At 46.3% G+C, this 21,648-nt stretch overlaps 1 protein-coding gene across 1 annotated transcript in view; it reads right to left on the bottom strand.

The window, feature by feature from the left end:
- Positions 1-5,183: 5,183 nt before the first annotated feature.
- Positions 5,184-21,648, bottom strand: part of MVB12B (multivesicular body subunit 12B) — an 87,318-nt gene continuing 70,853 nt past the window's right edge. Inside the window, exons 9-10 of the mRNA XM_032769253.2 lie at positions 21,279-21,338; positions 5,184-11,259 (exon numbers count right to left, since the gene is read on the bottom strand). Of these exons, the coding sequence (XP_032625144.1) occupies positions 11,173-11,259; positions 21,279-21,338 (147 nt within the window). The 3' untranslated portion in view covers positions 5,184-11,172. The remainder of the gene's footprint in view (positions 11,260-21,278; positions 21,339-21,648) is intronic.

Raw genomic sequence — 21,648 nt, 5'->3', positions numbered from 1 at the left:
TTAATTACAAGGACTTTGCGGCTGCTAAACTTTGTAATGAAGAGACTATGGACTGGAAGTATTCACCCAACACAGTTACACCTAAATACAACTGCCGCATGCCTAGTGACAGGAAATACGTAGATGATTCATGTGATTCACTGTTTTTCCACAGAATCCCTAAATTCTGACTTTTCCCAGCTTTTGAGTGTTTGATTTTTCAACTTTAACAGTTTTTTGGGGTGCAATTTCTAAGGTTTTAAAAAAAGCAAACTGAAGAAAACCTAGAAATTCCATCCTGCAGAACCATACTGACCCCACATGGGTTGTCAACAGGGTTGGGACCTTTAGATCCACAGCACAAGCCTCTGACATTGAACTCACAGAGTAACTGGTAGTAGTTGTAGGCTGTTATCAATGTAGATCAACCAATAGGGAGATGAGACACACATTTTGCCAGTGAATTTCATAAACGTTTGCTAGATGTTGAGACTCAGGAATCCTGGATAATGTTCCAAGTTTTGGAGGGAAGTGTAGCTAGTGGTTACAGGCTCTTCTGCCTCTGTCTCCTCTACTCCTGTCCAGGCCTGTCTCCCTTCTGCTGCTTATCCCTCTGTGCTGCCTGAGTGCACCCAGTGCACAGAAGAGACAGCCTGTGAGGATAGCTGCAGATGTGCTGAACTATCCAGCTTTATGCATTCTCCAGCATAGTAGCCACATCTGCAACCAGCCCATCAATGGACCAATCATGGTAGAGTTTCCTGCTCTCAGCTCTGGTGCCCATCAGCACAGCAACTCCCAGCAGAAGGGAGGGGCAATTCATAGATTCTAGGACTGGAAGGGACCTTCGAGAGGTCATCGAGTCCAGTCCCCTGCCCTCATGGTAGGACCAAATACTGTCTAGACCATCCGTGATAGACATTTATCTAACCTACTCTTAAGTATCTCCAGAGACGGAGATTCCACAACCTCCTTAGGCAATTTATTCCAGTGTTTAACCACTCTGACAGTTAGGAACTTTTTCCTAATGTCCAACCTAAACCTCCCTTGCTGCAGTTTAAGCCCATTGCTTCTTGTTCCATCCTTAGAGGCTAAAGTGAACAAGTTTTCTCCCTCCTCCTGATGACACCTTTTTAGATACCCGAAAACTGCTATCATGTCCCCTCTCAGTCTTCTCTTTTCCAAACTAAACAAACCCAATTCTTTCAGCCTTTCTTCATAGATCATGTTCTCAAGATCTTTAATCATTCTTGTTGCTCTTCTCTGGACCCTCTCCAATTTCTCCACATCTTTCCTGAAATGAGGTGCCCAGAACAGGACACAATACTCCAGCTGAGGCCTGCCCAGTGCAGAGTAGAGCGGAAGAATGACTTCTCGTGTCTTGCTCACAACACACCTGTTAATGCATCCCAGAATCATGTTTGCTTTTTTTACAACAGCATCACACTGTTGACTCATATTTAGCTTGTGGTCCACTACGACCTCTAGATCTCTTTCTGGAGTGCTCCTTCCTAGACAGTCTCTTCCCATTTTGTATGTGTGAAACTGTTTGTTCCTGCAGCCTCACCCTGGAGCATCCTCATGCCACCTGTGGGGTTAAGCGTACTCTATACAGATGGACTGCCAGCCTCTAACAAGCCTCTAATGAGCATATGCAAATGACAATTGTCAGAAGCTTGTAACTCACAGGGACAGAAAAAGGCACTTCTCTAACACCAGGTGACACCCACCATCAAATTTCAAATTCCCATTTCACAGCCTGGAGATAAACAAATTGGTTGTAAGACTTTAACATAAGCAAAACAATCCATCGCCCCTACTCTGGTTCTTAGAATCAGCTGAATCATTTTAGATGAAACTTTTCAAAAATGTCCAGCTTACGGCAGACATCCAGCATGGAAAATTGCAGCCTGAAGGATTAAAGTTTGGCAAAATTACAGGCAAGTGGAAAGAGAGTTTTATAATGAAAGTGCCAGGTAACCTTAAATAGAGGCGTTTCTGCTAGTTTTGCTGATGTGTGCATACACAAAATATTTATTAACTGCTGGAAATATTTATTGTTTTCTTCAGTTCATGAGTCTGAAATACTTAGCAGCAGGAGGAAATGGACAAGATAGAGAAAGTCTGCCATTGTTAAGAAAACACCTTTAACACCAAGATGTTCCTTCAGTAGAAGCAATTAGTGTGTGATTGAATGAACTTTGCTGCTTTTGGCCTGAGCGGGACAAGGATTTGTCATGTGATAGGTTGTTTCAGAAGTTGGTGTTGCTCTGTCCCTTGATGGGCTGGTTACAAATATGGTTCCCACACTGCATAGCACACATAGCTTCTGAAGATAGCTGTAGATTCGCTAAAATATCCAGCTGTCTGCTCAGCAAGAACTACATTTTGAACTGTGCTGTTCAGTGGGCAATTGCTCTGAGAATACAATTCACAATGAATTCAGGGAGGCCGAATGCATGGACCAGGGCTGGAATTTAGATACATTCTGATCTTTCGTAACCAACTGCTCAGGATCTTGACTGCATGCCTCGCTCAGAAGAAAGCACCTTTAACAGCACAGTTTCCCTTAAGAAAATGCATGGGCTTCTGTTCAGCTGTGAGTCAGGGAGAACAATATCTTTTACAAGCCTTCAGCACTGATTCCTGGATTTCCCCATGAGGTCTCCCATCCAGTCTGTATGGCCCTATGCTTTGTTCTCAGATGTATGACTTTACATTTGACCTCCCTGAAATGCATGATGTCTGATTGTACCCACCCAGCCAAATGAACCAGATCACTCAGTGTTAGTGGCCTGTCCTCATCATTTACCACTCCCCCAATCTTTGGGACATCTGTTACGGTGCCTTTGTGGGCCACAACCGAGGATGCCAAATTCAGGACAAACTGCTGAGAAATAGAGCAAACACCCCCCCTCAAGCTGATGGATATTCTTCCATAAGCTATACCAAACCAGAAACAAAAGTAAATGCCTGTTTCACCACAGTGGCTAACAAGAAGTCATAAAAGCAGTTTCCTTAGGCATTCCAGTTCTTATATCACCACCAAAACCACTGGATTTAGAGATGTGTGGTTATTAAAACCAATTTCATCAAATAAAATGTTCTTCTGATCCCAAAGGACCAGCCATACACCCAGGCCAATACATAACTTAGATCTTACCCAAAAGTCACGCTGCCAATCCTTTAATATCTAAAATCTAAAGGTTTTTTCATAAAAAGAAAGAAAAGTGAGAGTTACAATTGGTAAACAGAATCAAATATACAATAATTGCAAAGTTCTTGGTTCAGGCTTGTAGCAGTGATGGAATAAATTGCTATCTTAAGCCAAGTCTCTGGCTTCCAAATCACTGAAAGGTCCTCAATTCCTTGCTTAGAATGCTTCTATTAATGTAAGTTCATAGTCCAGAAGCTGGAGCAGAAAAGGGGCAAAATGGAGGTGTTTTCAGAGTCTTTTATAGCTTCAGCCATGTGGAGGGAATCTCATTGTTCTCACTGTGGAAACTTACAGCAACAAGTCACATGTCCATGCATTTCGCCTAATTACAGCAGGAAATTCTGTTAAGTGTAGATAGGCGTCCCCCTTGGTCCATTGTCAGTTAAATGTTCTTTTGATGGGCCATTCAATTTGAATAGTCTCTCCAAGATGTACTGGCTGGCTACCTTGTGGGTGTTACCCCAGGAGCAAACATTTGAAATCCTGCCATAGAGCCAATACTTACAACTTTAAATACAAAAATGATACATGCATATAGATAGCATAATCATAACCAGCAAGTCATAGCCTTTGCATAGACACCTCACTTAACCTTTGTACAAGATTTGCTGCAAATATATTAAAGTGGCTGCAATGATATTAAAATATGACCATATAGATCCAGATAATGTCACAACATCTGCAAACTCTTTTGGAAATGATTTTATGTTTTCTTCCAGGTTATGGATAAAAATATTAAATAGCATAAGGCCAGGGACTGATCCCTGCTGAACCCCACTAGAAATACCTGCTTGATGATGATTTCCCATTTACAATTACATTTTGAGATCTATAAGCCTCATTTTATAATTAGGGCCCTACCTAATTCACAGTCCATTTTGGTCTATGTCATGGTCACAGGCTTTTCAAAATCGTAAATGTCATGTTTTCAGATATTTAAACCTGAAATTTCCTCTTGTTGTAACTGTAGGGGTCGCAGTTTTGCCACCCTTACTTCTGTGCTGCTGCCTTCGGAGCTGGGCCTCGGCCAGCAGGCACCACTCTCCGGTGCCCAGCTCTGAAGGCAGGAGCACAGTAGGGGTGGCAATACTGCAATCTCCCTACCATAACCTTTGCAACCCCCCTGCAGCACCCTTTTGAATCGGGACCCAGAGTTTGAGAAACGCTGGTCTTCCCCATGAAATCTGTATAGTATAGGGTAAAAGCACACAAAAGACAAGATTTCACAGGGGGAGACCAGATTTCATGGCCCGTGACGTGTTTTTCATGGCCATGAAATTTGGTAGGGCCCTACTGATAATGTGCCCTGTTGATCTGGTATAGTTCTGGTTTATCAAAATGTTGTGTGGTGTCAATGCCTTACAGAAGTATTTTACATCGACATACTGCCTTTATCAACCTAACTTGTAATCTCATCAAGAAATGATAAAGGCAACTCCATGGAGCAGTGCCAAGGAATTTACACAGTGGTTCAGTTCAGAATAAGTGTAAATTCACCTCACTGCTCTCCTTGGTTTCTCTCAACTATTTTCAGAGCATTCAGATCTGTACTCTGATGTGAAGAGCGATGAGACTGATGGGGTGGAGGCGGAGAAGTGGTTTGGTACAACCTGTCCACCTTGATAGTTAGAAGAGGCCAACTGCCAGCAGCTGCAGCACTAGGAGCCTCTCAATTTTAGGGCACTAGCTCAAATGAACACAAATCATTTGTGACCTAAAGTCTTTATTATCTGACAGCTCTTTGGGGCTGGAAAGAGGAGCTAAGTTCAGATGGCCTAAGATGTCCTCATCACCGAAACCAACACCACCACAGATGGTTCTGTGTCCTACCTCCGCAGCAGGCTGACGACCACTGGATCTTCATGGAGCTTGATGATGCCTTCTCACTCTTCCAGGCCAGAGTCGTGCCACACACATCTCTGTTCCTAAGGGTGTGTTAAGTTTCTTAAAATTCATATTTTAGAGAAAAAAAATCAGGGAGAGTAAACCAGTTAAAACATACTTTTATTTAGCAAATTATATTAAGAATACAGACGACGTTATCACACAATGAAACTTCCCTTTGTAAAATACAGGAGGGTGATCTAAAATAAATATAAAAAGTCAGAACATACATCAGGTTAATGCACAGTAAATTCACTTCCAATAGCACAACAAAAATGCAGCATCTTAAAAACATTTCACAACTGCATAAAAGGTTTTTCTTTTCCATTTCTATGACACAACTGTTAAAATTGTTGCTGTTAGGAATTCATTTCACAACAAACAACCCAGAAAGATTCAACCAGTTTGGATTCCCTGTACCAAATGAACAGATGAAATTGAGAAGCACCACACTTCCCCTATTGACAATCGTGTCTGACTTTTATGGCTCAGAATCACCAGTGTTGAAGTGTGTCCTATTATCCTCTCTCTTCACTGCCACAGAGAGAGCTTTACCTTAAAGTGGTTCTTCAAGGCTCAAAGGCTGAGGTAATAGTTAATACAATGATATGAACACACCCTCTGCGATGGGCGGAATTCAGCCCTATGCAGAGGATCCAGAGAAGACAGGCACCACTAACGTCCTACTTAAGCTATTTGGAGGACATGAAGGCCTACTGCTGGCCCTCAGCACAGGGTTGATTCTTCCCTATATGCATGATGTGAAACTCATAACGGGGACCATAAATCCTGGAGGAGTCAGTGTCAGGGACAATGCCTGTCTCCTCTTGTGGAAAGTTGGAGTTATTCTGCTCAGCTCCATGGGGTAAGAACCCACCAGCAAAGCTAATCTCACTCCAAGGCAGTTGCACATTTTTTTTTTAAAGGGGTAAAGCCTAGTGCAGGAGGCAGCCATCTTATGGAGCTGTTTGCGCTCAGCTCTTGGGAGCTCAGGGAAAGGGACCACAAATCCAGTTCCATTAGATTCAACAATGGCTTTGAAATTATTAAAAAAACATTTTAAATACCAAACCTCAGTGTTGTTCTTCAGGTAGTTTAACCCCCCAGTAGAGCAGCTTGGAGCTCAACTCCACACCATCTCTATCCCTAGCTCCCATCCATTATGTCACTTTCCAGCAAGATGGCTGCCCCTGGCCCGAGCTGAGCTCGCCAGTCAGGACCTTGCTGCTGAATGCTGGTGAGACGCATGCCCCAGCACTGAGGTGAGCAGATATCTGGGATGGACAAACCAGGCCACAGCATGGGATCAGCAGAACATCCAGTTCCTTAAGTAATTTGTACAGAAATTTAATTCGCAAAAAGTGGAGTGTGAAGATGCAGCCAGGTGAGGCCTGAGAAGAAAGGAAAGGTGAGGGTAGCGTGGGCCAGAGGGGAGGAAGGACAGAGGAAGACAAAGGTTGCTTGGGGGAGAGTGGCTGAGAAATGGCTTTTGCCAGCCACACCCAATCCTACCTCTCTCAGGCTAAACACCCCTTTGGAGATACAGGAGTGGGGGCGGGTCATGGGATCTCCGAGGCGCCGCCAACAAGCCTACAAACTGAGACCAGCTCAGCCTCTTCTGTCTTTGAAAGTTTTAGTTTTGAGAAATTAGAAGACTGGTGACAAACCCAAATAAACTCAGCACCACAGAATACTGATCTCTAACAAGCACAGCGGGGTCACAACGGACTGTCCCTACAAAGCTCCTGCTCAGAGCGAACTCCTGGCAAGGGATGCAGCAATGGAAGGAGGGTCAGGAGCAGTCTCATCCCACATGAATATGGCTATGTGATGAGGGAATGTATCAGCTAATTAATACTGGCATTTATCACAATGTTCACAGGCTATATCACTCTGAGAATAAATCCGTCCCTCTCTATTACTACTATATGAGATTTCACAATCTAGTTCCCTGGCTGGCCCAGGAGCTATCCACATACATTGCTGCCCTTTGCTAGGGGAGCATCACCATGGGAAATCCCAGGTCAGTGCATCACTGTTAATAATTCATCTGACTGTAAGCAAGCCCCCACTTCCCCAGTACTGTCTCCTCAGCAGTGTCAGGAGATTTCATGATTATTTGGCAAAGTAATTTCTTCTTCTTCCAAGTGGAAGCTGCACACTCCTTACCTTGCTCTGGGGATAGACGTGGGCTGACCGAGACACACTCATTACAGGTAGGAGGAATCAGCCCTTCTGTTTTACATCCACCCACCCCCACACCTTCTGTCAAGGAGGCCTGGTCATGACCTCTCTGCAGCCACTCCTATCTCAATCTCAGGGCTAGTGCAGAGCAGCGGACACACTGCCTCCTCTGGGACTGCACGGGCCAATGCTGGAGAACTCACACCTTGTGTGGGGAGCAAGACACGTAAAGGGAAATCTACTTGCCAGTGGAGAGCAGTAACCACTAGGAAACAGGGCCAGCCCGGCATGGAGTTATTTTGAAGAAGAAAATTACTGCTCAGTAATTAAAACCTGCCTATTGAAATACTTATGTGATGCCTCCAAAGAAGGGGGGATTGAGGTGGCAGGGAGAGCACCCAATAGCTAATGAGTTCCGAAGGAAATCACTTGCACTATTGTCAATCTGCTTAAACTGCTTCCTGCATTGCACTCTCAGCCCTCTTGTCTAAGGAAATACTCACAGCCATCCAAGCAGGTCTGAGAGTGCACGAGAAGTTCTGACCAACCGTCCATGGATCCTGACCCAACACACTCCATTTGCCCTACACTCTTGTGCAGGCCAAGCCTATGGCACAGAAAATCTCAGACATGTCACTGGCAAACTGCACAAGCACAAATGTAAAAGTCAAATGTTCATTTTCAGCCTTTCTTTGCAGAGAAACAGCTTTGAAACAGCTGTGCAAGGGCTGGGAGAGGGAGGGGAGGAGGAGGGCTCCATTGAACAAATCCTTGTCCCAGTTAGACACTCTGTCAACACCTGGAGTGATCCAGAGTTCGGCATGTGTCATGTGTGTATCGTCTCTCAGAAGGTGCCAAGGACAAATGCACTGTCACTGTTGCTAAGCAGCTTATAGCATTGACTCAAGTTTCTGAGAGCGAAGAGCTACTGATGCACTTTAACCTACTCCCACAAACAGGATGGAAAAGCTCCAGATCAGTTTTAAAAAGCAGTCCCAACATTTCAGCTTCACCAAAGCTGGGTGATTTCCACAGCTCAGTCTGCTGAACCAAATGCTGCAGCCTCTGACAGAAATTCCTAAGAGTGCCAAGAAAATGCTCTGTGGCTCCAAGTATCGATCGGCGTTTGATAATCACAGATATTGGCTTAGCTCTGATTTAGAGCAGGAGTACCCAAGCTTTGTCCAACCAACGGGGCCATTGGCCTGTTCTTAGCAGCCTCTGCTGCCCACTGAAATGTGTCTACAATGGAGCAGCTGGGTCTGGCCTCCCCTGGAATGAGGAGAAACTGTCCATTGGGACGACAGCTCCCACAGGAGACACTCCACCTTCATCTGGTAGACCGACATGGCAGAACTCTGGACCACACTAGTTATCTTGCTGTTAAATCTAAAGCTCCTAATTCTCCAGCTTCAGCGTATAGAGAGGGGCAGCTCTGTGACAATAACTATCATCCTTATGCTAGGACCAACGTTGCAGAAAACTTTGACCTACCTGTTACTATGTCCACAAAAACAACAAGGAGTCTGGTGGCACCTTAAAGACTAACAGATTTATTTGGGCATAACTTGTGAGGGTAAAAACCCTCACTTCCTCAGATGCATCTGAAGAAGTGAGGTTTTTTACCCACAAAAGCTTATGCCCAAATAAATCTGTTAGTCTTTAAGGTGCCACCAGACTCCTTGTTGTTTTTGTGGATACAGTCTAACACGCCTACTCCCTGATACGTCCACAAAGCTGCCCTCAGCCAAGGAGGGAGCTACAAATTGATCTACAATGAACTACAGGACAAGTTACAGACAGCTGAAAGGTCGGAAACACAAGAGATGGATGGGATGGACAAACAACTGCAGTGTGGAGTGAGTTTGAACTTCAAGTGAACCTGAGCAGAATGACCAGGCTGACTGTGCTAGCTTCCATGATATGTTCATTGGTTGATGTCAGCACCATCAATCTAGCCTCTGTGAAGCTTGGCAGTAAAGGCTGGCTTTGCTTTCCTGCAGCAGAAAGTAAGAACTAAAAGCCACTTTGGAACCCTAAAGGAAAGGAGCACCTTGTGGGAGTCACCCAGGCCTACACAGCTGATGCCAAATATTATAGGTCTTAAATCTTGTGCTCAGAGCTGACCCTTTTATAACCATATATGCCCATTCTTCCAACAGCAGAGCTGGTGTCTAAGAGGCAGTCAGTAAAAAAGAGACTGGTCTGGAGAGTCAAAGCAGAAAACCTGAACTGGATTCTACCCAGAATGCTGTGGTGTTTTGCACTTATTTCCTCCCAGAAACATGGTACAGTGCTTTGAAACCAGAATGGATCATTGGACAAGAAATATTTTACATATGTACAAGTATGAAATACACAAACCACCAGTAGAAAACCTACGATTAGTCAACACTCTGTTAGACTAGAGAGCTCAGGAAAGTCAAAAGCAGTGCAAAGCAGGTCCGAATAACCCAAACCAGAGTTACAATACCAGGATTTGTTACTATGGCAATTGCATTTTAATAGGGTTAGACAACCTGTCTCTTACAATACAAAAAGTTGCACACTTTAACACTTACTTTTAAAAAATGCCATTTCGCTGCTGTAACGTAGTTTTGTTCCACAGCAGACTTGAAAAGCAGCACAGAGCTCAGATGAATGCTTCTAAAGAACTTATCACAGCAACAGACTTCACCAAGACATGCATTTGACTCAGGAGTGAGCCAGGGACACCAATTGTGAGCATGCTGAGGTCAGGGTTTAATGCATCAGACACTTGCCCAGTGGAACTATCTCAGCCTTGTCCAACATGATAAGGCTTTAGCATTTCCCTCCCCGAGTGCAGGAGTGTGCAGGAACGGAGTGCACAAATCTCTTTCCTTTTAGCAGCCAGCAAGGGCAAATGTTTGAAAACTGCCAAAGTAACTGGCAGGTTCCAATGCGCAGTGTATGGGCAGGTGCCGTGGCAAAGCTTTCGGGTGGCTGAGAGAAGTCACGATGGCATTGCAGAGGTCTGGCTGGCTTGCTTTCCATAGCCAGAGAGAGTTATGCAACATTTGCCACAATCCTCTACTTCCAGGCAGTGGACATGCAGCCTTTGTGCCAGGGAGAGGCGCCACTGAGATCCCTGTGCTCTTCGAGCTACTCCACTTTGCCAGCAACTTAGGAGAGAGCCCTAAGTGGAACTGAGTGAGCGACCCTGGCTACGTGAGCTGAAAGTAACAAAAACCATTAAGGTCTCAGGTGTATCCTGGCCACGAGTGAGCTGTTGGGCAGTCTTGACTTGGAGAGGCAGATGAAGGGTTTACCATTACTCAGGGTTAGCTTGCTAATCTAAGGACTTGAAAGGGCCCCGGAACGCTGACCCTGCACAAACCAGAGAACCCTGCTGTACTGAGAGGGGCAGCTGGGGCAGTTTATCCTGCTGCACTTCAGTTCCCAGTCTAAGCTGGTGCATTTTGTGAGTTGTGGACTAACTGGCTGTATTTTTAGTCTCATTTCCCAAAACACTCTATCCTAGCAGGGCTCATTGCTGGGAATCTCTCCAGATTCCCACAAGCTGGGGTTCATGGCTTGCAGCATTTCACTCCAGATCTGTATTGCAGTGAGCATGCTGCAGCAGGTGCTATAAGGCAGAGAGAACTGAGGAAGCCATCTGTCAAGCTCTGACTAAGGGACTCCTGACCAGGAATTGCCCCAGCAGGGCTAAGGGGTGAGGGCGCCTGGCAGAAAGGGTTAACACAGTCCAAATCTCAGAAACAACATGTACAAAATGATCAGGGAAAGCGCAGGAAGGAAGGCAAGTCATTAGAAGTGTCCCTCTGCTGAGAAGGGTTCCAGTAACACTGCTCATCAGGGCTCGCCTGCCATCAGTAGTATCTGTGCGCACGTGCCGCATCTCCAGGGAGCCGGCCTTCCCTCGCTTCTCAGGACTGTGGCATCTGCTGACATCTAGTGGGGCTGGGGGGCAGCCGGGCAGCTGCACTTTGCTCTGTCCTGAAGCTGTAGTCATACTAGAGAGCAAAACAGAAAGAGAGAGTGACATCGCTGCCAGGGAGTGGGCTAAAGCTGCGTCACTAGCACTAGGCGCGGAGCTCTGGTCTCAGACCCACCCTTCCTGCCACCCGGTGCAGGGTAAAATGGGACACCCTTGCTCCCTGGTGTGGCACCCAGAGCTGTTTACACAGAGCGACGCATTGTACCTGGGTGAACAATGTGCCTCTCGGCTCCATGCACGCCCCTAAGCCCCTCTGTGTTCTTGCACAGAGCTCTCCCCAGCTTGCCCACAGCCCTGCCCCCACCAGCACTGCCCAGTGCACTGGCCAGAGGAGGCCACTACAGGATGCAGCAAAGGGTCACACTTGCTGCCTCTTCCACTACAAACCGGCCCTTTCAGTCTGTAGCATTGCTATCTGCTGCCAGCTCAATATGCAGCACAACATTCATTGAGGGAAAGCAGGGGTATCCCAAGCCCTGCTGATTCTTTCGCTTTTCCTCCAACAACTCAGTTTTGTTCCAAGTGTAAGATTATAATCCAGACCTGTGTTAAGGAATAAATGGAAAAGCAATTCTCAGTTAGTGGGAACAAATGCTCTTTAGCATTTCCAAGCACTGGTCCATAGCCAAGCTCCCAGAGTGATGTTGGTGTGGCCAGTGGAAGCAGCAGGAACACTATCAGTGGGGATGCAGGGAATTCCTTCCTCCAGATTAAGTAGCTCCTTTTGCTGAGATAAATTGGAACATAATATCTACCAAGTAAAGCAGCTGGGAGAAATATTTCTCTTCTCAGGGAGTGGGTACACAAACTTGCCCCAGTTTAATTAAACTGGTTTAGTTAATTGGTGTAACCCTGCAAGTAGACGCTCTTACTTCACCTCGAGTGGGACTTGTTTCAGTTTAGCTTAAATTGGTTCCTAATCGATTTAAAATAAACAGAAATAAACTGTATAAACTGAAATAAATAAGCCGTAACAAAAGAGAGCGTCCATGTGGAAAATCAAACCTCACATGAAGCCAGCGCACCTCTGTGCAGGGGGGCCCTGGAGAGCTTTGCCATTGATTTCCCTGAGAATGGGACCAACTCTGGCTGGGTGCGGCAGAACTCAGGGTACCCTGCGAAAAGCCGCTTTCTAACGTCAGCTCCCGAGGCCTTTTCTGGGCAGTGATTCGCTCTGACACCCAGCGTGACTTTCAGCAGGATTCAGCCTGGCCGGCTGGCTCGTGACCAAGACATTTGTCTCTAGAGATGCCCTGCCTGCACAGACCAAAGGACAGAGCGCTTCCCTGCCAGAAATCCATCTTCCAACAGCAATAACAGCCACAGCCCAGGGCTTTTCCTGAGGATTTATGGCTGGCTTGGAATCCCTCAATGAACCTCTGGCCATCAGCTCCTCCCAGCCAGCGTTAATCCCCAGGAAATGCCCTGTGCCTGACCATTAGTGCTGAGAAGAGCTGTAAATGCAGGGTAACACTGCCATCGTGTGGCAAATCGTGGCTCATACACTTCCAATACCAATCAACTGAGCACGTGCTCTTTCATCGAGACCGAAATATTTTGCTCTTCTGAGGCATCTTTCAGCCCAGGATCGCCAGGTAATTGCAATTAGTTAAGTGGCATAAGAATGATCTCGCCAGCTGGACACATGGGAAAAATGCAGCACACAGCGAAAAAGTGACGTACTCTAGTGGCAGTTAGGACTAGAGTCCTGAATCCCCTTCCCTGGCCCTAGCTCTGGTCACTAGGGTCGATCACACCCTCTTCTCCAAAGTAACCAAACAAGCAGATGTTGAAGAAGCCATTCCAGACCTGCTAGTCCAGAGCAAACGCCCCCTTTGCCCTGGGCACCTAGTTACATAGCTCAAGCAGTCCCTCTGCTGCGGCCAAGGAGGAAACATGGAATCATTTAAACTGACCCATCATTATCACTGCTCAGTAAATAACCTCGGCCCTGACTAGCACGCGTGACTGCCACAGGCGAAGCACACAGCTAGGTCCCCCGCACACCAGCGAAAGCCATTCACCACGGCCCGTAACAACCTGGGAGCAGAGCCAAGGGCACTGACACGGGCGATTGGGGTCTAACAGTTAAAGCGGGTTTCCCCACTCACTAAAGCCTTCTCCCTGCTGTGACACTGGTGGGTGAGCTCAACTGAGAAAGTCCCCCAGCCCCTTCCCTGCCCCAGGAAGCGCAGGGATAATGGTCACTGAAACCACCAAACCAGCTCGGTTCCTCACGCCTGGCTCTGGGCTACGTTTCCGGTTGGCTCATGCCTTTTACGCCCCCAGCTCACAACGACAGCAGGGAGCCTGCATGAACGGCGACTCCCTGTTCCCTGAGACAGCCCCTCTGAATGACTCTGGGAGGGCTGCCCCGGCGTCACCCCTCTTGGGTCTATGGGCTGCTAGCCTCGCCGACCCTCCCTCTGGCAAATGCAGATGTGGAACCAATGTGGGACACGCTGCCGTGGTGGTGGGGCCTGGAATGGGATGGGCACAGCTCCTCAGGTGAACAAACCAACCGTGCCCCGTGACAGGCAGGATGCACATCTGAGGGCAGGAGACTCAGCATGGTCCAACAGAGGGGCTAAACTTGGGAAAGGCCCTAAACCTTCATACCCACAAACCCAACTTTTCCCAGGCGTCCGGCTGCCAGCAGCACTCAGCCAGTAACCCACGGCACGTGGGGTGAGCCGAATGATTTAGGCTCTTTGGTCGCACACGGTCAGCCAGTTTATGCTCACATGGGAATTTCCCCTCAGCCCAGGTATTTGCCAGGCACTGTCTGCAGCTAGTTCTTAGTCTGTATCTCGCGTGTGTGCAGCTCCTCCCCATGACAGGACAGAGCTCACATTGGGCTACTGTCCCCAGCTTTCCAGTCTGAACCCACCAAAGGGACCGTCTCTTACTACGTGTCTGTACAGCCCCGAGCACAGCTCGGCCCTGCCCATGCTGGTCCTATCATGAGAAAACCCAACCAGGCAGTGTAGGGCTGTTTCCACAGGCACTCAAGCCAATCAACTCCTTCACTGGGATATCTGGAGGAAGCCAGCACTGATATGAAGCAAATTGAAATGTGTGTGGAAGCAGCTGTGCCTGGAAGCTGTGTGGAGATAGCTGCCCAGTTCTAACTACGGCCCTGCATCTACATCGCTGTGGTGTCTGTGCAGTGAAGCCACTCGCATTTACGCACCCAATGGGTCATTTGTGAACGTGGAGGTGGCGGGACAGCTCCAATCAGAAAAGCACCTACGCACAGGTTTCGCTCTCGACTGGGCTCTGTGGTTTGTCTATTCCACGGGCTCAGAGCTCAGCCGTGCTGCTTATTGCTGTGTTGGTGGGGGTGTTGCTGGGTTCGTACAGCTGGGCATGCCCAGCGCTGGGGGACCGGCCCAGCTGTACTGAACCCTCTGCATCAATCTCATGGGATGACTCCACACCCCTTCCTCTTGACCCTGACTCACAGGTCATAAAGGCAGATATGCAGCCTGCTCCTCTCGGCAGAGACCCCATTGACGAGGAGCGCTCAGAACTGGGGCAACAGGCCACAAGTACCCCCCTCTCCAAGGCTCTGGGTGGGAGACCCCTCCTGGAGACCCTGGGGGGCTGCTAAGGGGGCGAAGTGGCAGGGAGGATCCATAGGTACCCAGACTCATTTCTAGCTGTACTTGTTGGAGTGGCGGATGTTCCTATCATGGGGCAAGGGATGGAGCAGGCAGGGCTATGACTCCTTTCATCCAGAGCTACCAGCAGATGCACAGGGCCTGGTGCTAAAAGGACACTAGTCATGGCCCAAAAGGCAAGGGATACTCAAATCTCCTCCCCTGCTTGTCCATGGCCTGCCCAATCTATGCACCAGTATGGGCCTGTGCTGCTGGAGAGGGGAGTTGTTAACATCCCCTTGGCAATGATGCCATCACCGGACCTGTCAACGAGCTAGCAGCTGGGCCAGCTCCTCCAGGCACAGGGAGTCGGGCCAGCCGAGAACCAACATGGGCGGAGAATGCCTATGCGCAGGAGCGCTGAAGCTCCTCGCTAGGCTCTAGGGTTAGGCCAAGCCCAGGGGCCCAGCGGGTTGGAGCCTGGGATGTATGGGCCCACACGCTGGGCACGGACCCCCACAGTCAGTGAGTTCTGTTAACACCTGAGAGCACGCAGCATGCAGCACAGAGCTTGGGAACACCCCGCGACTCCACTGGCCTAGGACCGGTGCTGAAGGGGTCTGAGCGCAAACATCCATTCCCATGATAAACCCACCTCTGAAGGCAGAACAGAATCATAGCACTGGGAGGGAGCTCAAGAGGTTGTCTAGTCCAGTCCCCTGCACTCATGGCCAGACTAAGTATTATCTAGACCATCTCTGACAGGCGTTTGTCTAACCTGTGCTTAAAAATCTCCAATGCCAGGAATTCCACAACCTCTCTAGGCAATTTATTCCAGTGCATAACCACCCTGACAGTTAGGAAGTTTTCCTAATGTCAAGCATAAACCTCCCTTTCTGCAATTCAAGCCCACTGCTTCTTTTTCTATCCTCAGAGGTTAAGAAAAACAATTTTTCTCTCTCCTCCTTGTAATAACCTTTTGTGAACTTAAAAACTGTTATCATGTCCCCTCTCAGTCTCCTCTTCTCCAGACAAACCAAACCCAATTTTTCACTCTTCCTCATAAGGTCATGTTTTCTAACCTTTAATCATTTTTTGTGCTCTCTTCTGGACTTTCTCCAATTTGTCCACTCTTTCCTGAAATACGCAATACTCCAGTTGCGGCCTAATCACGTGAGTAGAGCGGAAGAAATTACTTCTCAATGTCCCTTGCTTACGGCACTCCAGCTGATAGATCCCAAATGATGTTACCATTTTTTGCAAACAGTGTTACAATGGTGCTCATATTTAGCCTTGTAGTCCACTATGATCGCCACCCTATTGAGAACTTCCGCAGCGACTCCATCCAGGCATTTCCCATTTTGTATGTGTGTAACTTGATCACTACCAAGTGGAGTATTATCACTTTGTCCTTATTGAATTTCATCACGTATTTTAACTATCAACCATTTCTCCCAGTTTGTCCACATCATTTTGAAAATTTCAATCTATCCTCCAAGCACTTGCAACCCCTCCCAGCTTGGTATCATCCACAAACTTTATAAGTGTACTCTCTATGCCATTATCTAAATCATTGACGATGATACTGAACAGAACCGGACCCAGAACCAATCCCTGTGGGACCCCACTCGTTATGCCCTTCCAGTATGACTGTGAACCACTAATAACTACTCTCTGGGAACGGTTTTCCAACCAGTTATGCACCCACCCAATTGTGGCTCCAGCTAGGCTGCATTTCCCTAGTTTGTTTATGAGAAGGTCATGTGGGACAGTATCAGAAGCCTACTAAAGTCAAGATATACCACATCTACAGCTTCCCCCCTATCCACGAGGCTTGTTACCCTGTCAAAGCAAGCTCTCAGGTTGGTTTGACAAATCCATGCTGACTGTTACTTATCACCTTATTATCTTCTAGGTGTTTGCAAATTGACTGCTTAATTATTTGCTCCATTATCTTTCCAGGTACCGAAGCTGACTGGTAATTCCCCACATTGTCCTTATTCCCCTTTTTATAGATGGGCACTATATTAGCCCTTTTCCAGCCCTCTGGAATCTCTCCCATGACTTTTCATGGAAGGCAGACTGGCCCCATGTTTCCTCGGCCTCCCCAAACAGGGCCGGGGCAGATTTACTGATCTGTGTGCTTGCCAGGGGAGAGGCTGGATTTGCCCTGGGACATTGTGGACAGGCCAGTGTTATTCTGTACTCTAGAAAGCCAATGTCTGGGCCCTGGCCACTTCTCCTGACATGTCACATGCCCTGGCTGAGTGTCTGAGAGGCTGGTTAAGGAAAAACTCTGCTGATAACATCACGCTGCTTACCTCTGACAAAGGCACTTCCATCAGGGGATCTCGTACCACTGAACATATGAGGGCAGTGTCATTATCTTGATTTTACAGACAGGAAACCAGGCACAGAAAGGGGACGTGACTGGCCCAGCCAGGAACAAAGGCAGGACTAGAACTCAGGTCCCTGCACTCCCAGTCCAGTGCTCTGCCCACTAGATCACCCTGTTTCCCTGACTCCTTAGACCACACAGATGAAAACACATTTTTGCCACTATCATATCTAGAGTCTGATTCTGTACACTGAGCTATTTTCATCTGGACTGTATGCTCTTCTAGGCAGGGGCTCTTCTTCTGGGTAGCACCTGGTGTCCTTTAGATAAAGAAATAACAATCATGTAGGCTTCAGGTAGGGATGGTCTCTTTTCTACGCTTGTATCGTATCCAGCACAATGGAGCTCCAGTTCCAACAGGAATTTTTGGGTGCCACCATATTATAAATATTTACTACTGATCAGAGAAGTGGCAAGCCGTTATTTTCTAGCCGCAATAAAATGTTACATCACTAGATGGTGCTACAAGACCACAAATTACTTTGTGACAAAACCTGCTATTCTTTAAAGTTAACCTTTACAAAAGGCAGTTGAAAAAAAGAAAAGTGAATACATGTGATACAGGGCTAAGGAAATTTGCTGCCTAGGCAACTGAGAAATGGGTACTTGGATGCCAAAAATATAAGGAACTCCTGCCTTATTCACCTTATAAAGAAAATGATCTATGGCATACAGCTCTCATGTTCAAATGGAATCTGTACAAGGGAGGATGTGTCAAGAAGTCGTCTTCTCCACGAAAGCTTTTTAATTGGCAAACATGTCTTCATTAATTTTACCTCAATGTCGTGATGTCACAGCCAGCACTATCAGCCCCAAGCTAAATAAGCAATAAGCCTCATTTTTCAACACACAAACACATAAAGATGTCAGCTCAAACTGTTTACTAATTAACACTTAAAAAGACACAAATTAGATATGCGTGGCTAAGAGCAATTATAATCAAGACGAATTTCTCTAGTCATTTGGGAACAGAAAAAAATGCCTAATTGCTGGAACCAATGTTTTAAAAACTGAAATCATGCCAGTTAGCAAATATGTTCATTTAAAGAACATTTCATGTGACTACACTCTGGAGAATTGACTACAAACAGGAGAACAAGGAAAAATATTTCTGTATAAAATTAAGATTTTAAACTCTTGTAGATTTACAACTTCTTCATTAAAATGTTTCCAAAGAGCAGCCTATGAAAACCTGTAGCAATTAAGTGGTTAAATGAATTGCCTTCCTTGTCAATTTGAAGAGAACGATTAATATTAGATGTTCACTTTGCTAATTAGACTCTCACTAGACTTTTAGCTAAATGCCAAGTTAAAACTGAGTGGCGCATTCTGTCGAATGCTTGCGCTGAAAAGAGCTGGGAGGCCAATGGTCATGTTAACTATGTTACAGCATGGAGGTTTAAGGCAATATTGAGCTGATAAATTGCTCTCGACAGTCTATGGAGTTCTGGGCATGAATGGGGCTGAGGGCCCTCTTCACTGGCCGTATGTATCACTCTCACCTCTACAGAAGATAGTTTAACTTGTTGAGACCACCACCTTCTGGGGATTCGTTACCAATGCATTATGACACAGGTCTTGCTATGCAGGGGCACATGCAGTGCGTGACAAACAACCACAAAATCCCTTCCTGGAGCTGAAGGCAGGAACAGCAGAATCTTTTCTGGATGTATAAATGTCCCCCCTCCCTCCCAAGAAGTGAATTGTGCTCTAGTGACTAGGACACTCTCCTGGATGTCAGGAGATTTGGATCCACTCCTGGCTTTGTCACTGACCTGCTGGCTGATCTTGGACAAGTTGCTTCTCCTCTCTTTGCCAGGCAACCCTCCCACCTTTTGGTTTGTCTTCTTTATTTAGAGTGTAAACTCCTTCTGGCAGGGACTGTTTCCACAATGCCCGCACAACAGCACCCTCATCCAGATGGGAGTCTCTAAGTGCTCTCGCAACTACAACATTTCCCCCAAAGAGCTGAAAGTTTGATTTGTTCATGTAAAGGAGAAGGCTGTTATCACAGCCTGGAGAATGGCTGGTACAGTTGGCATATTCCACTATACGAAATGAATAATCATTCCTGGAATTCTTTGGGAATATTTCTGTGTGGCATGCAGCTCCAGGGAAAATGCTCTTACTGCAGTTGGAAAACCAGCAGGTTTGCTGTAATGGAGCTATTGCTTGCAAGGGAAATAAAGCTACACAGAAATTCACAATATTTATATGCACATCTCTCTGCATGCAGACAAGATGCTTCATCAAGGAATATGGGCTACATAATTAAACTTTTCATTACTCTGGAACACATGTGGCCTGTGATGGGAGAAGAGGGTGTGGGATGGATGGCTCCCTTGCATTGCAGCACAAAATGAGAGTGACACTCACGGTCCCTCACATAACCTGGCCGGGGGGTGGCACACTGAAAAGGCATTGTAATCTGTGACTCTTTGGAACAGTGCTTCGATGTTTGGAGGGCTCTCCCCCATCTAAGATCTTGCACATGGTGCTGGGCTTCAAACCTTGATGCTGAAATCTAACGTCTTCTTAATCTCCCATGCTAGCAGGATGGACAAAACCTACCAACTAAAACACTGTTGCTGCAACAGATGCTAACAGTTCAGGCTCACGTCGGGTGGGGCAGCAGCACCTGGCACTAGTCAGACTTTGCATGGACCAAGCTGTCCTTCCTTAAGTGATGCACAATTAGACGTGGTTCTGCTTTTCACCCAGAGTAAAGTTCATCTCTGTGCACCAGAAATATCCCATGAATGCCCTCGAACAGGGAAACTGCTCTATACCCTCACTCTGCCATTTCTCAGTAAGAAAGGGAAAATAAAAATATTAACCTATTATCTTATATGTTATCTACATGCAAGTGCTCCAGAGGAGCAGATGACTGAGATGGTACAGAACAGCAAGGCTCTAGGATTTGAGCTGGTTTGTCACTGATACACATTTCCATGGGGGAGATGACGCATGGGATACTCTGAGATATTCCACAACCAGATTGCCTGGCTCTAAACCCTGCTATGTGTCAGGGCACGGAATTATTCACAATCTGGATACACCTTAAACCTGAATACATTGTTCCTGAAGATTTGCTAGCTTATAAATAGAGTCTTCCTTATTATGGAAATAAACATGAGAATTCCTAACTTCCCATAAAAATACTTGAGTAATAAACCACTGCGTTTTGTAGTAAAGTCATCTATAATCTGCATGTGACACTCCTTCCATTTTTATGACGTACTACAAATCAAAGATAAAAGGAGTAGTCAGCTGTGTTTCTGTGTTGGCTATGATAGGTTCAGAAATTTTGCTGTGCCACATTGATTCACTTTGCCTTCATTCCAGCCAGGAACCTGTTAGCTGATAACACAAAAAGGGAATCCCAAAGGAACATGGTTCCACCAGCTCCATCTTTAAGACAAATATTCCTCTCAAAGGGAAGCTGCCTCTGACTGACTGCTTACCATCCTGCAGTACGGTGCATGCACACACTAAAACATTGCCTTAGGAAAACAGCAATTACACAAAGCTAGAGGTGGACAATACTCTGGTTTGATCCTCTCTCTCTTTTGGAAGGTTCACATTCTCTCAAATCTCAGCCTATTTGTTCCTCGTGACAAGTTACGTTCACCATCAAACTGAAAAATTATGAAGCAGTTTACCTGGCACTGCTTAACTGAGTTCAATTGCTTCCTGAAATGGAAAAGGCAACCTCACACAAACAGTGCCCTATTTGGGGAAACATGTAGTTTGTTAATAAGCGAGAAAGAAAGGTTAAACAAAAGAGACATCTGGAATTAAATGGAGGGTGCAGATTTTGCTGTTAGATTCAATGCTTAAAGCTTCTTCTGGTGCAAATCAAAAAAGGCATTTGTAATTTTGAGCTTACTGTTTGGCTTAACTTAATGTTGACATTATCTACCAGCAGTGACCTGGCAAAGCAAGCTAAATTCTTTCCATAAGGGAGGGAACCTTACAGCTATGGGAGCATAGATTTGGCTGTGCCTGTGCTCAGAGTCCCACAGGGCCACTTACCTCCTTTTCGATTTCTGCCAGGGATTTGATTGTGATGCCCAAGAGATCAACTTGCTGCATCTAAAAAAAAAACCCCAAAGACCCCAGAAACATGCTATTTAGTTTTTAGAATAATTCAGCAGATACTTTCTCTGTCACTGGAGAGTCAGAGGCACCAGCTATAAAAATCGATGTAACCTTTTTCCCCAATACACCACACTGACACAGAGGCAGGTGGACCATGGGCAGTGATTGCAACGCTTGTTTATAACTAACCAGGATTATTTGCCATTCTTGACAGGGTCATTTAAAACAGGTAAATCCTTCGCTGTCTTCCTTGTACCACAGTGTGTAACACACCCTGGATTTTAGATGGCAGTGGGGCCATAAG

This window comes from Chelonoidis abingdonii, chromosome 24, assembly GCF_003597395.2.
Source record: "Chelonoidis abingdonii isolate Lonesome George chromosome 24, CheloAbing_2.0, whole genome shotgun sequence".
Lineage (NCBI taxonomy): Eukaryota > Metazoa > Chordata > Testudines > Testudinidae > Chelonoidis > Chelonoidis abingdonii.
Note: the sequence above shows the minus strand (reverse complement) of the source record. Positions and strands in the feature narration are given on the sequence as shown.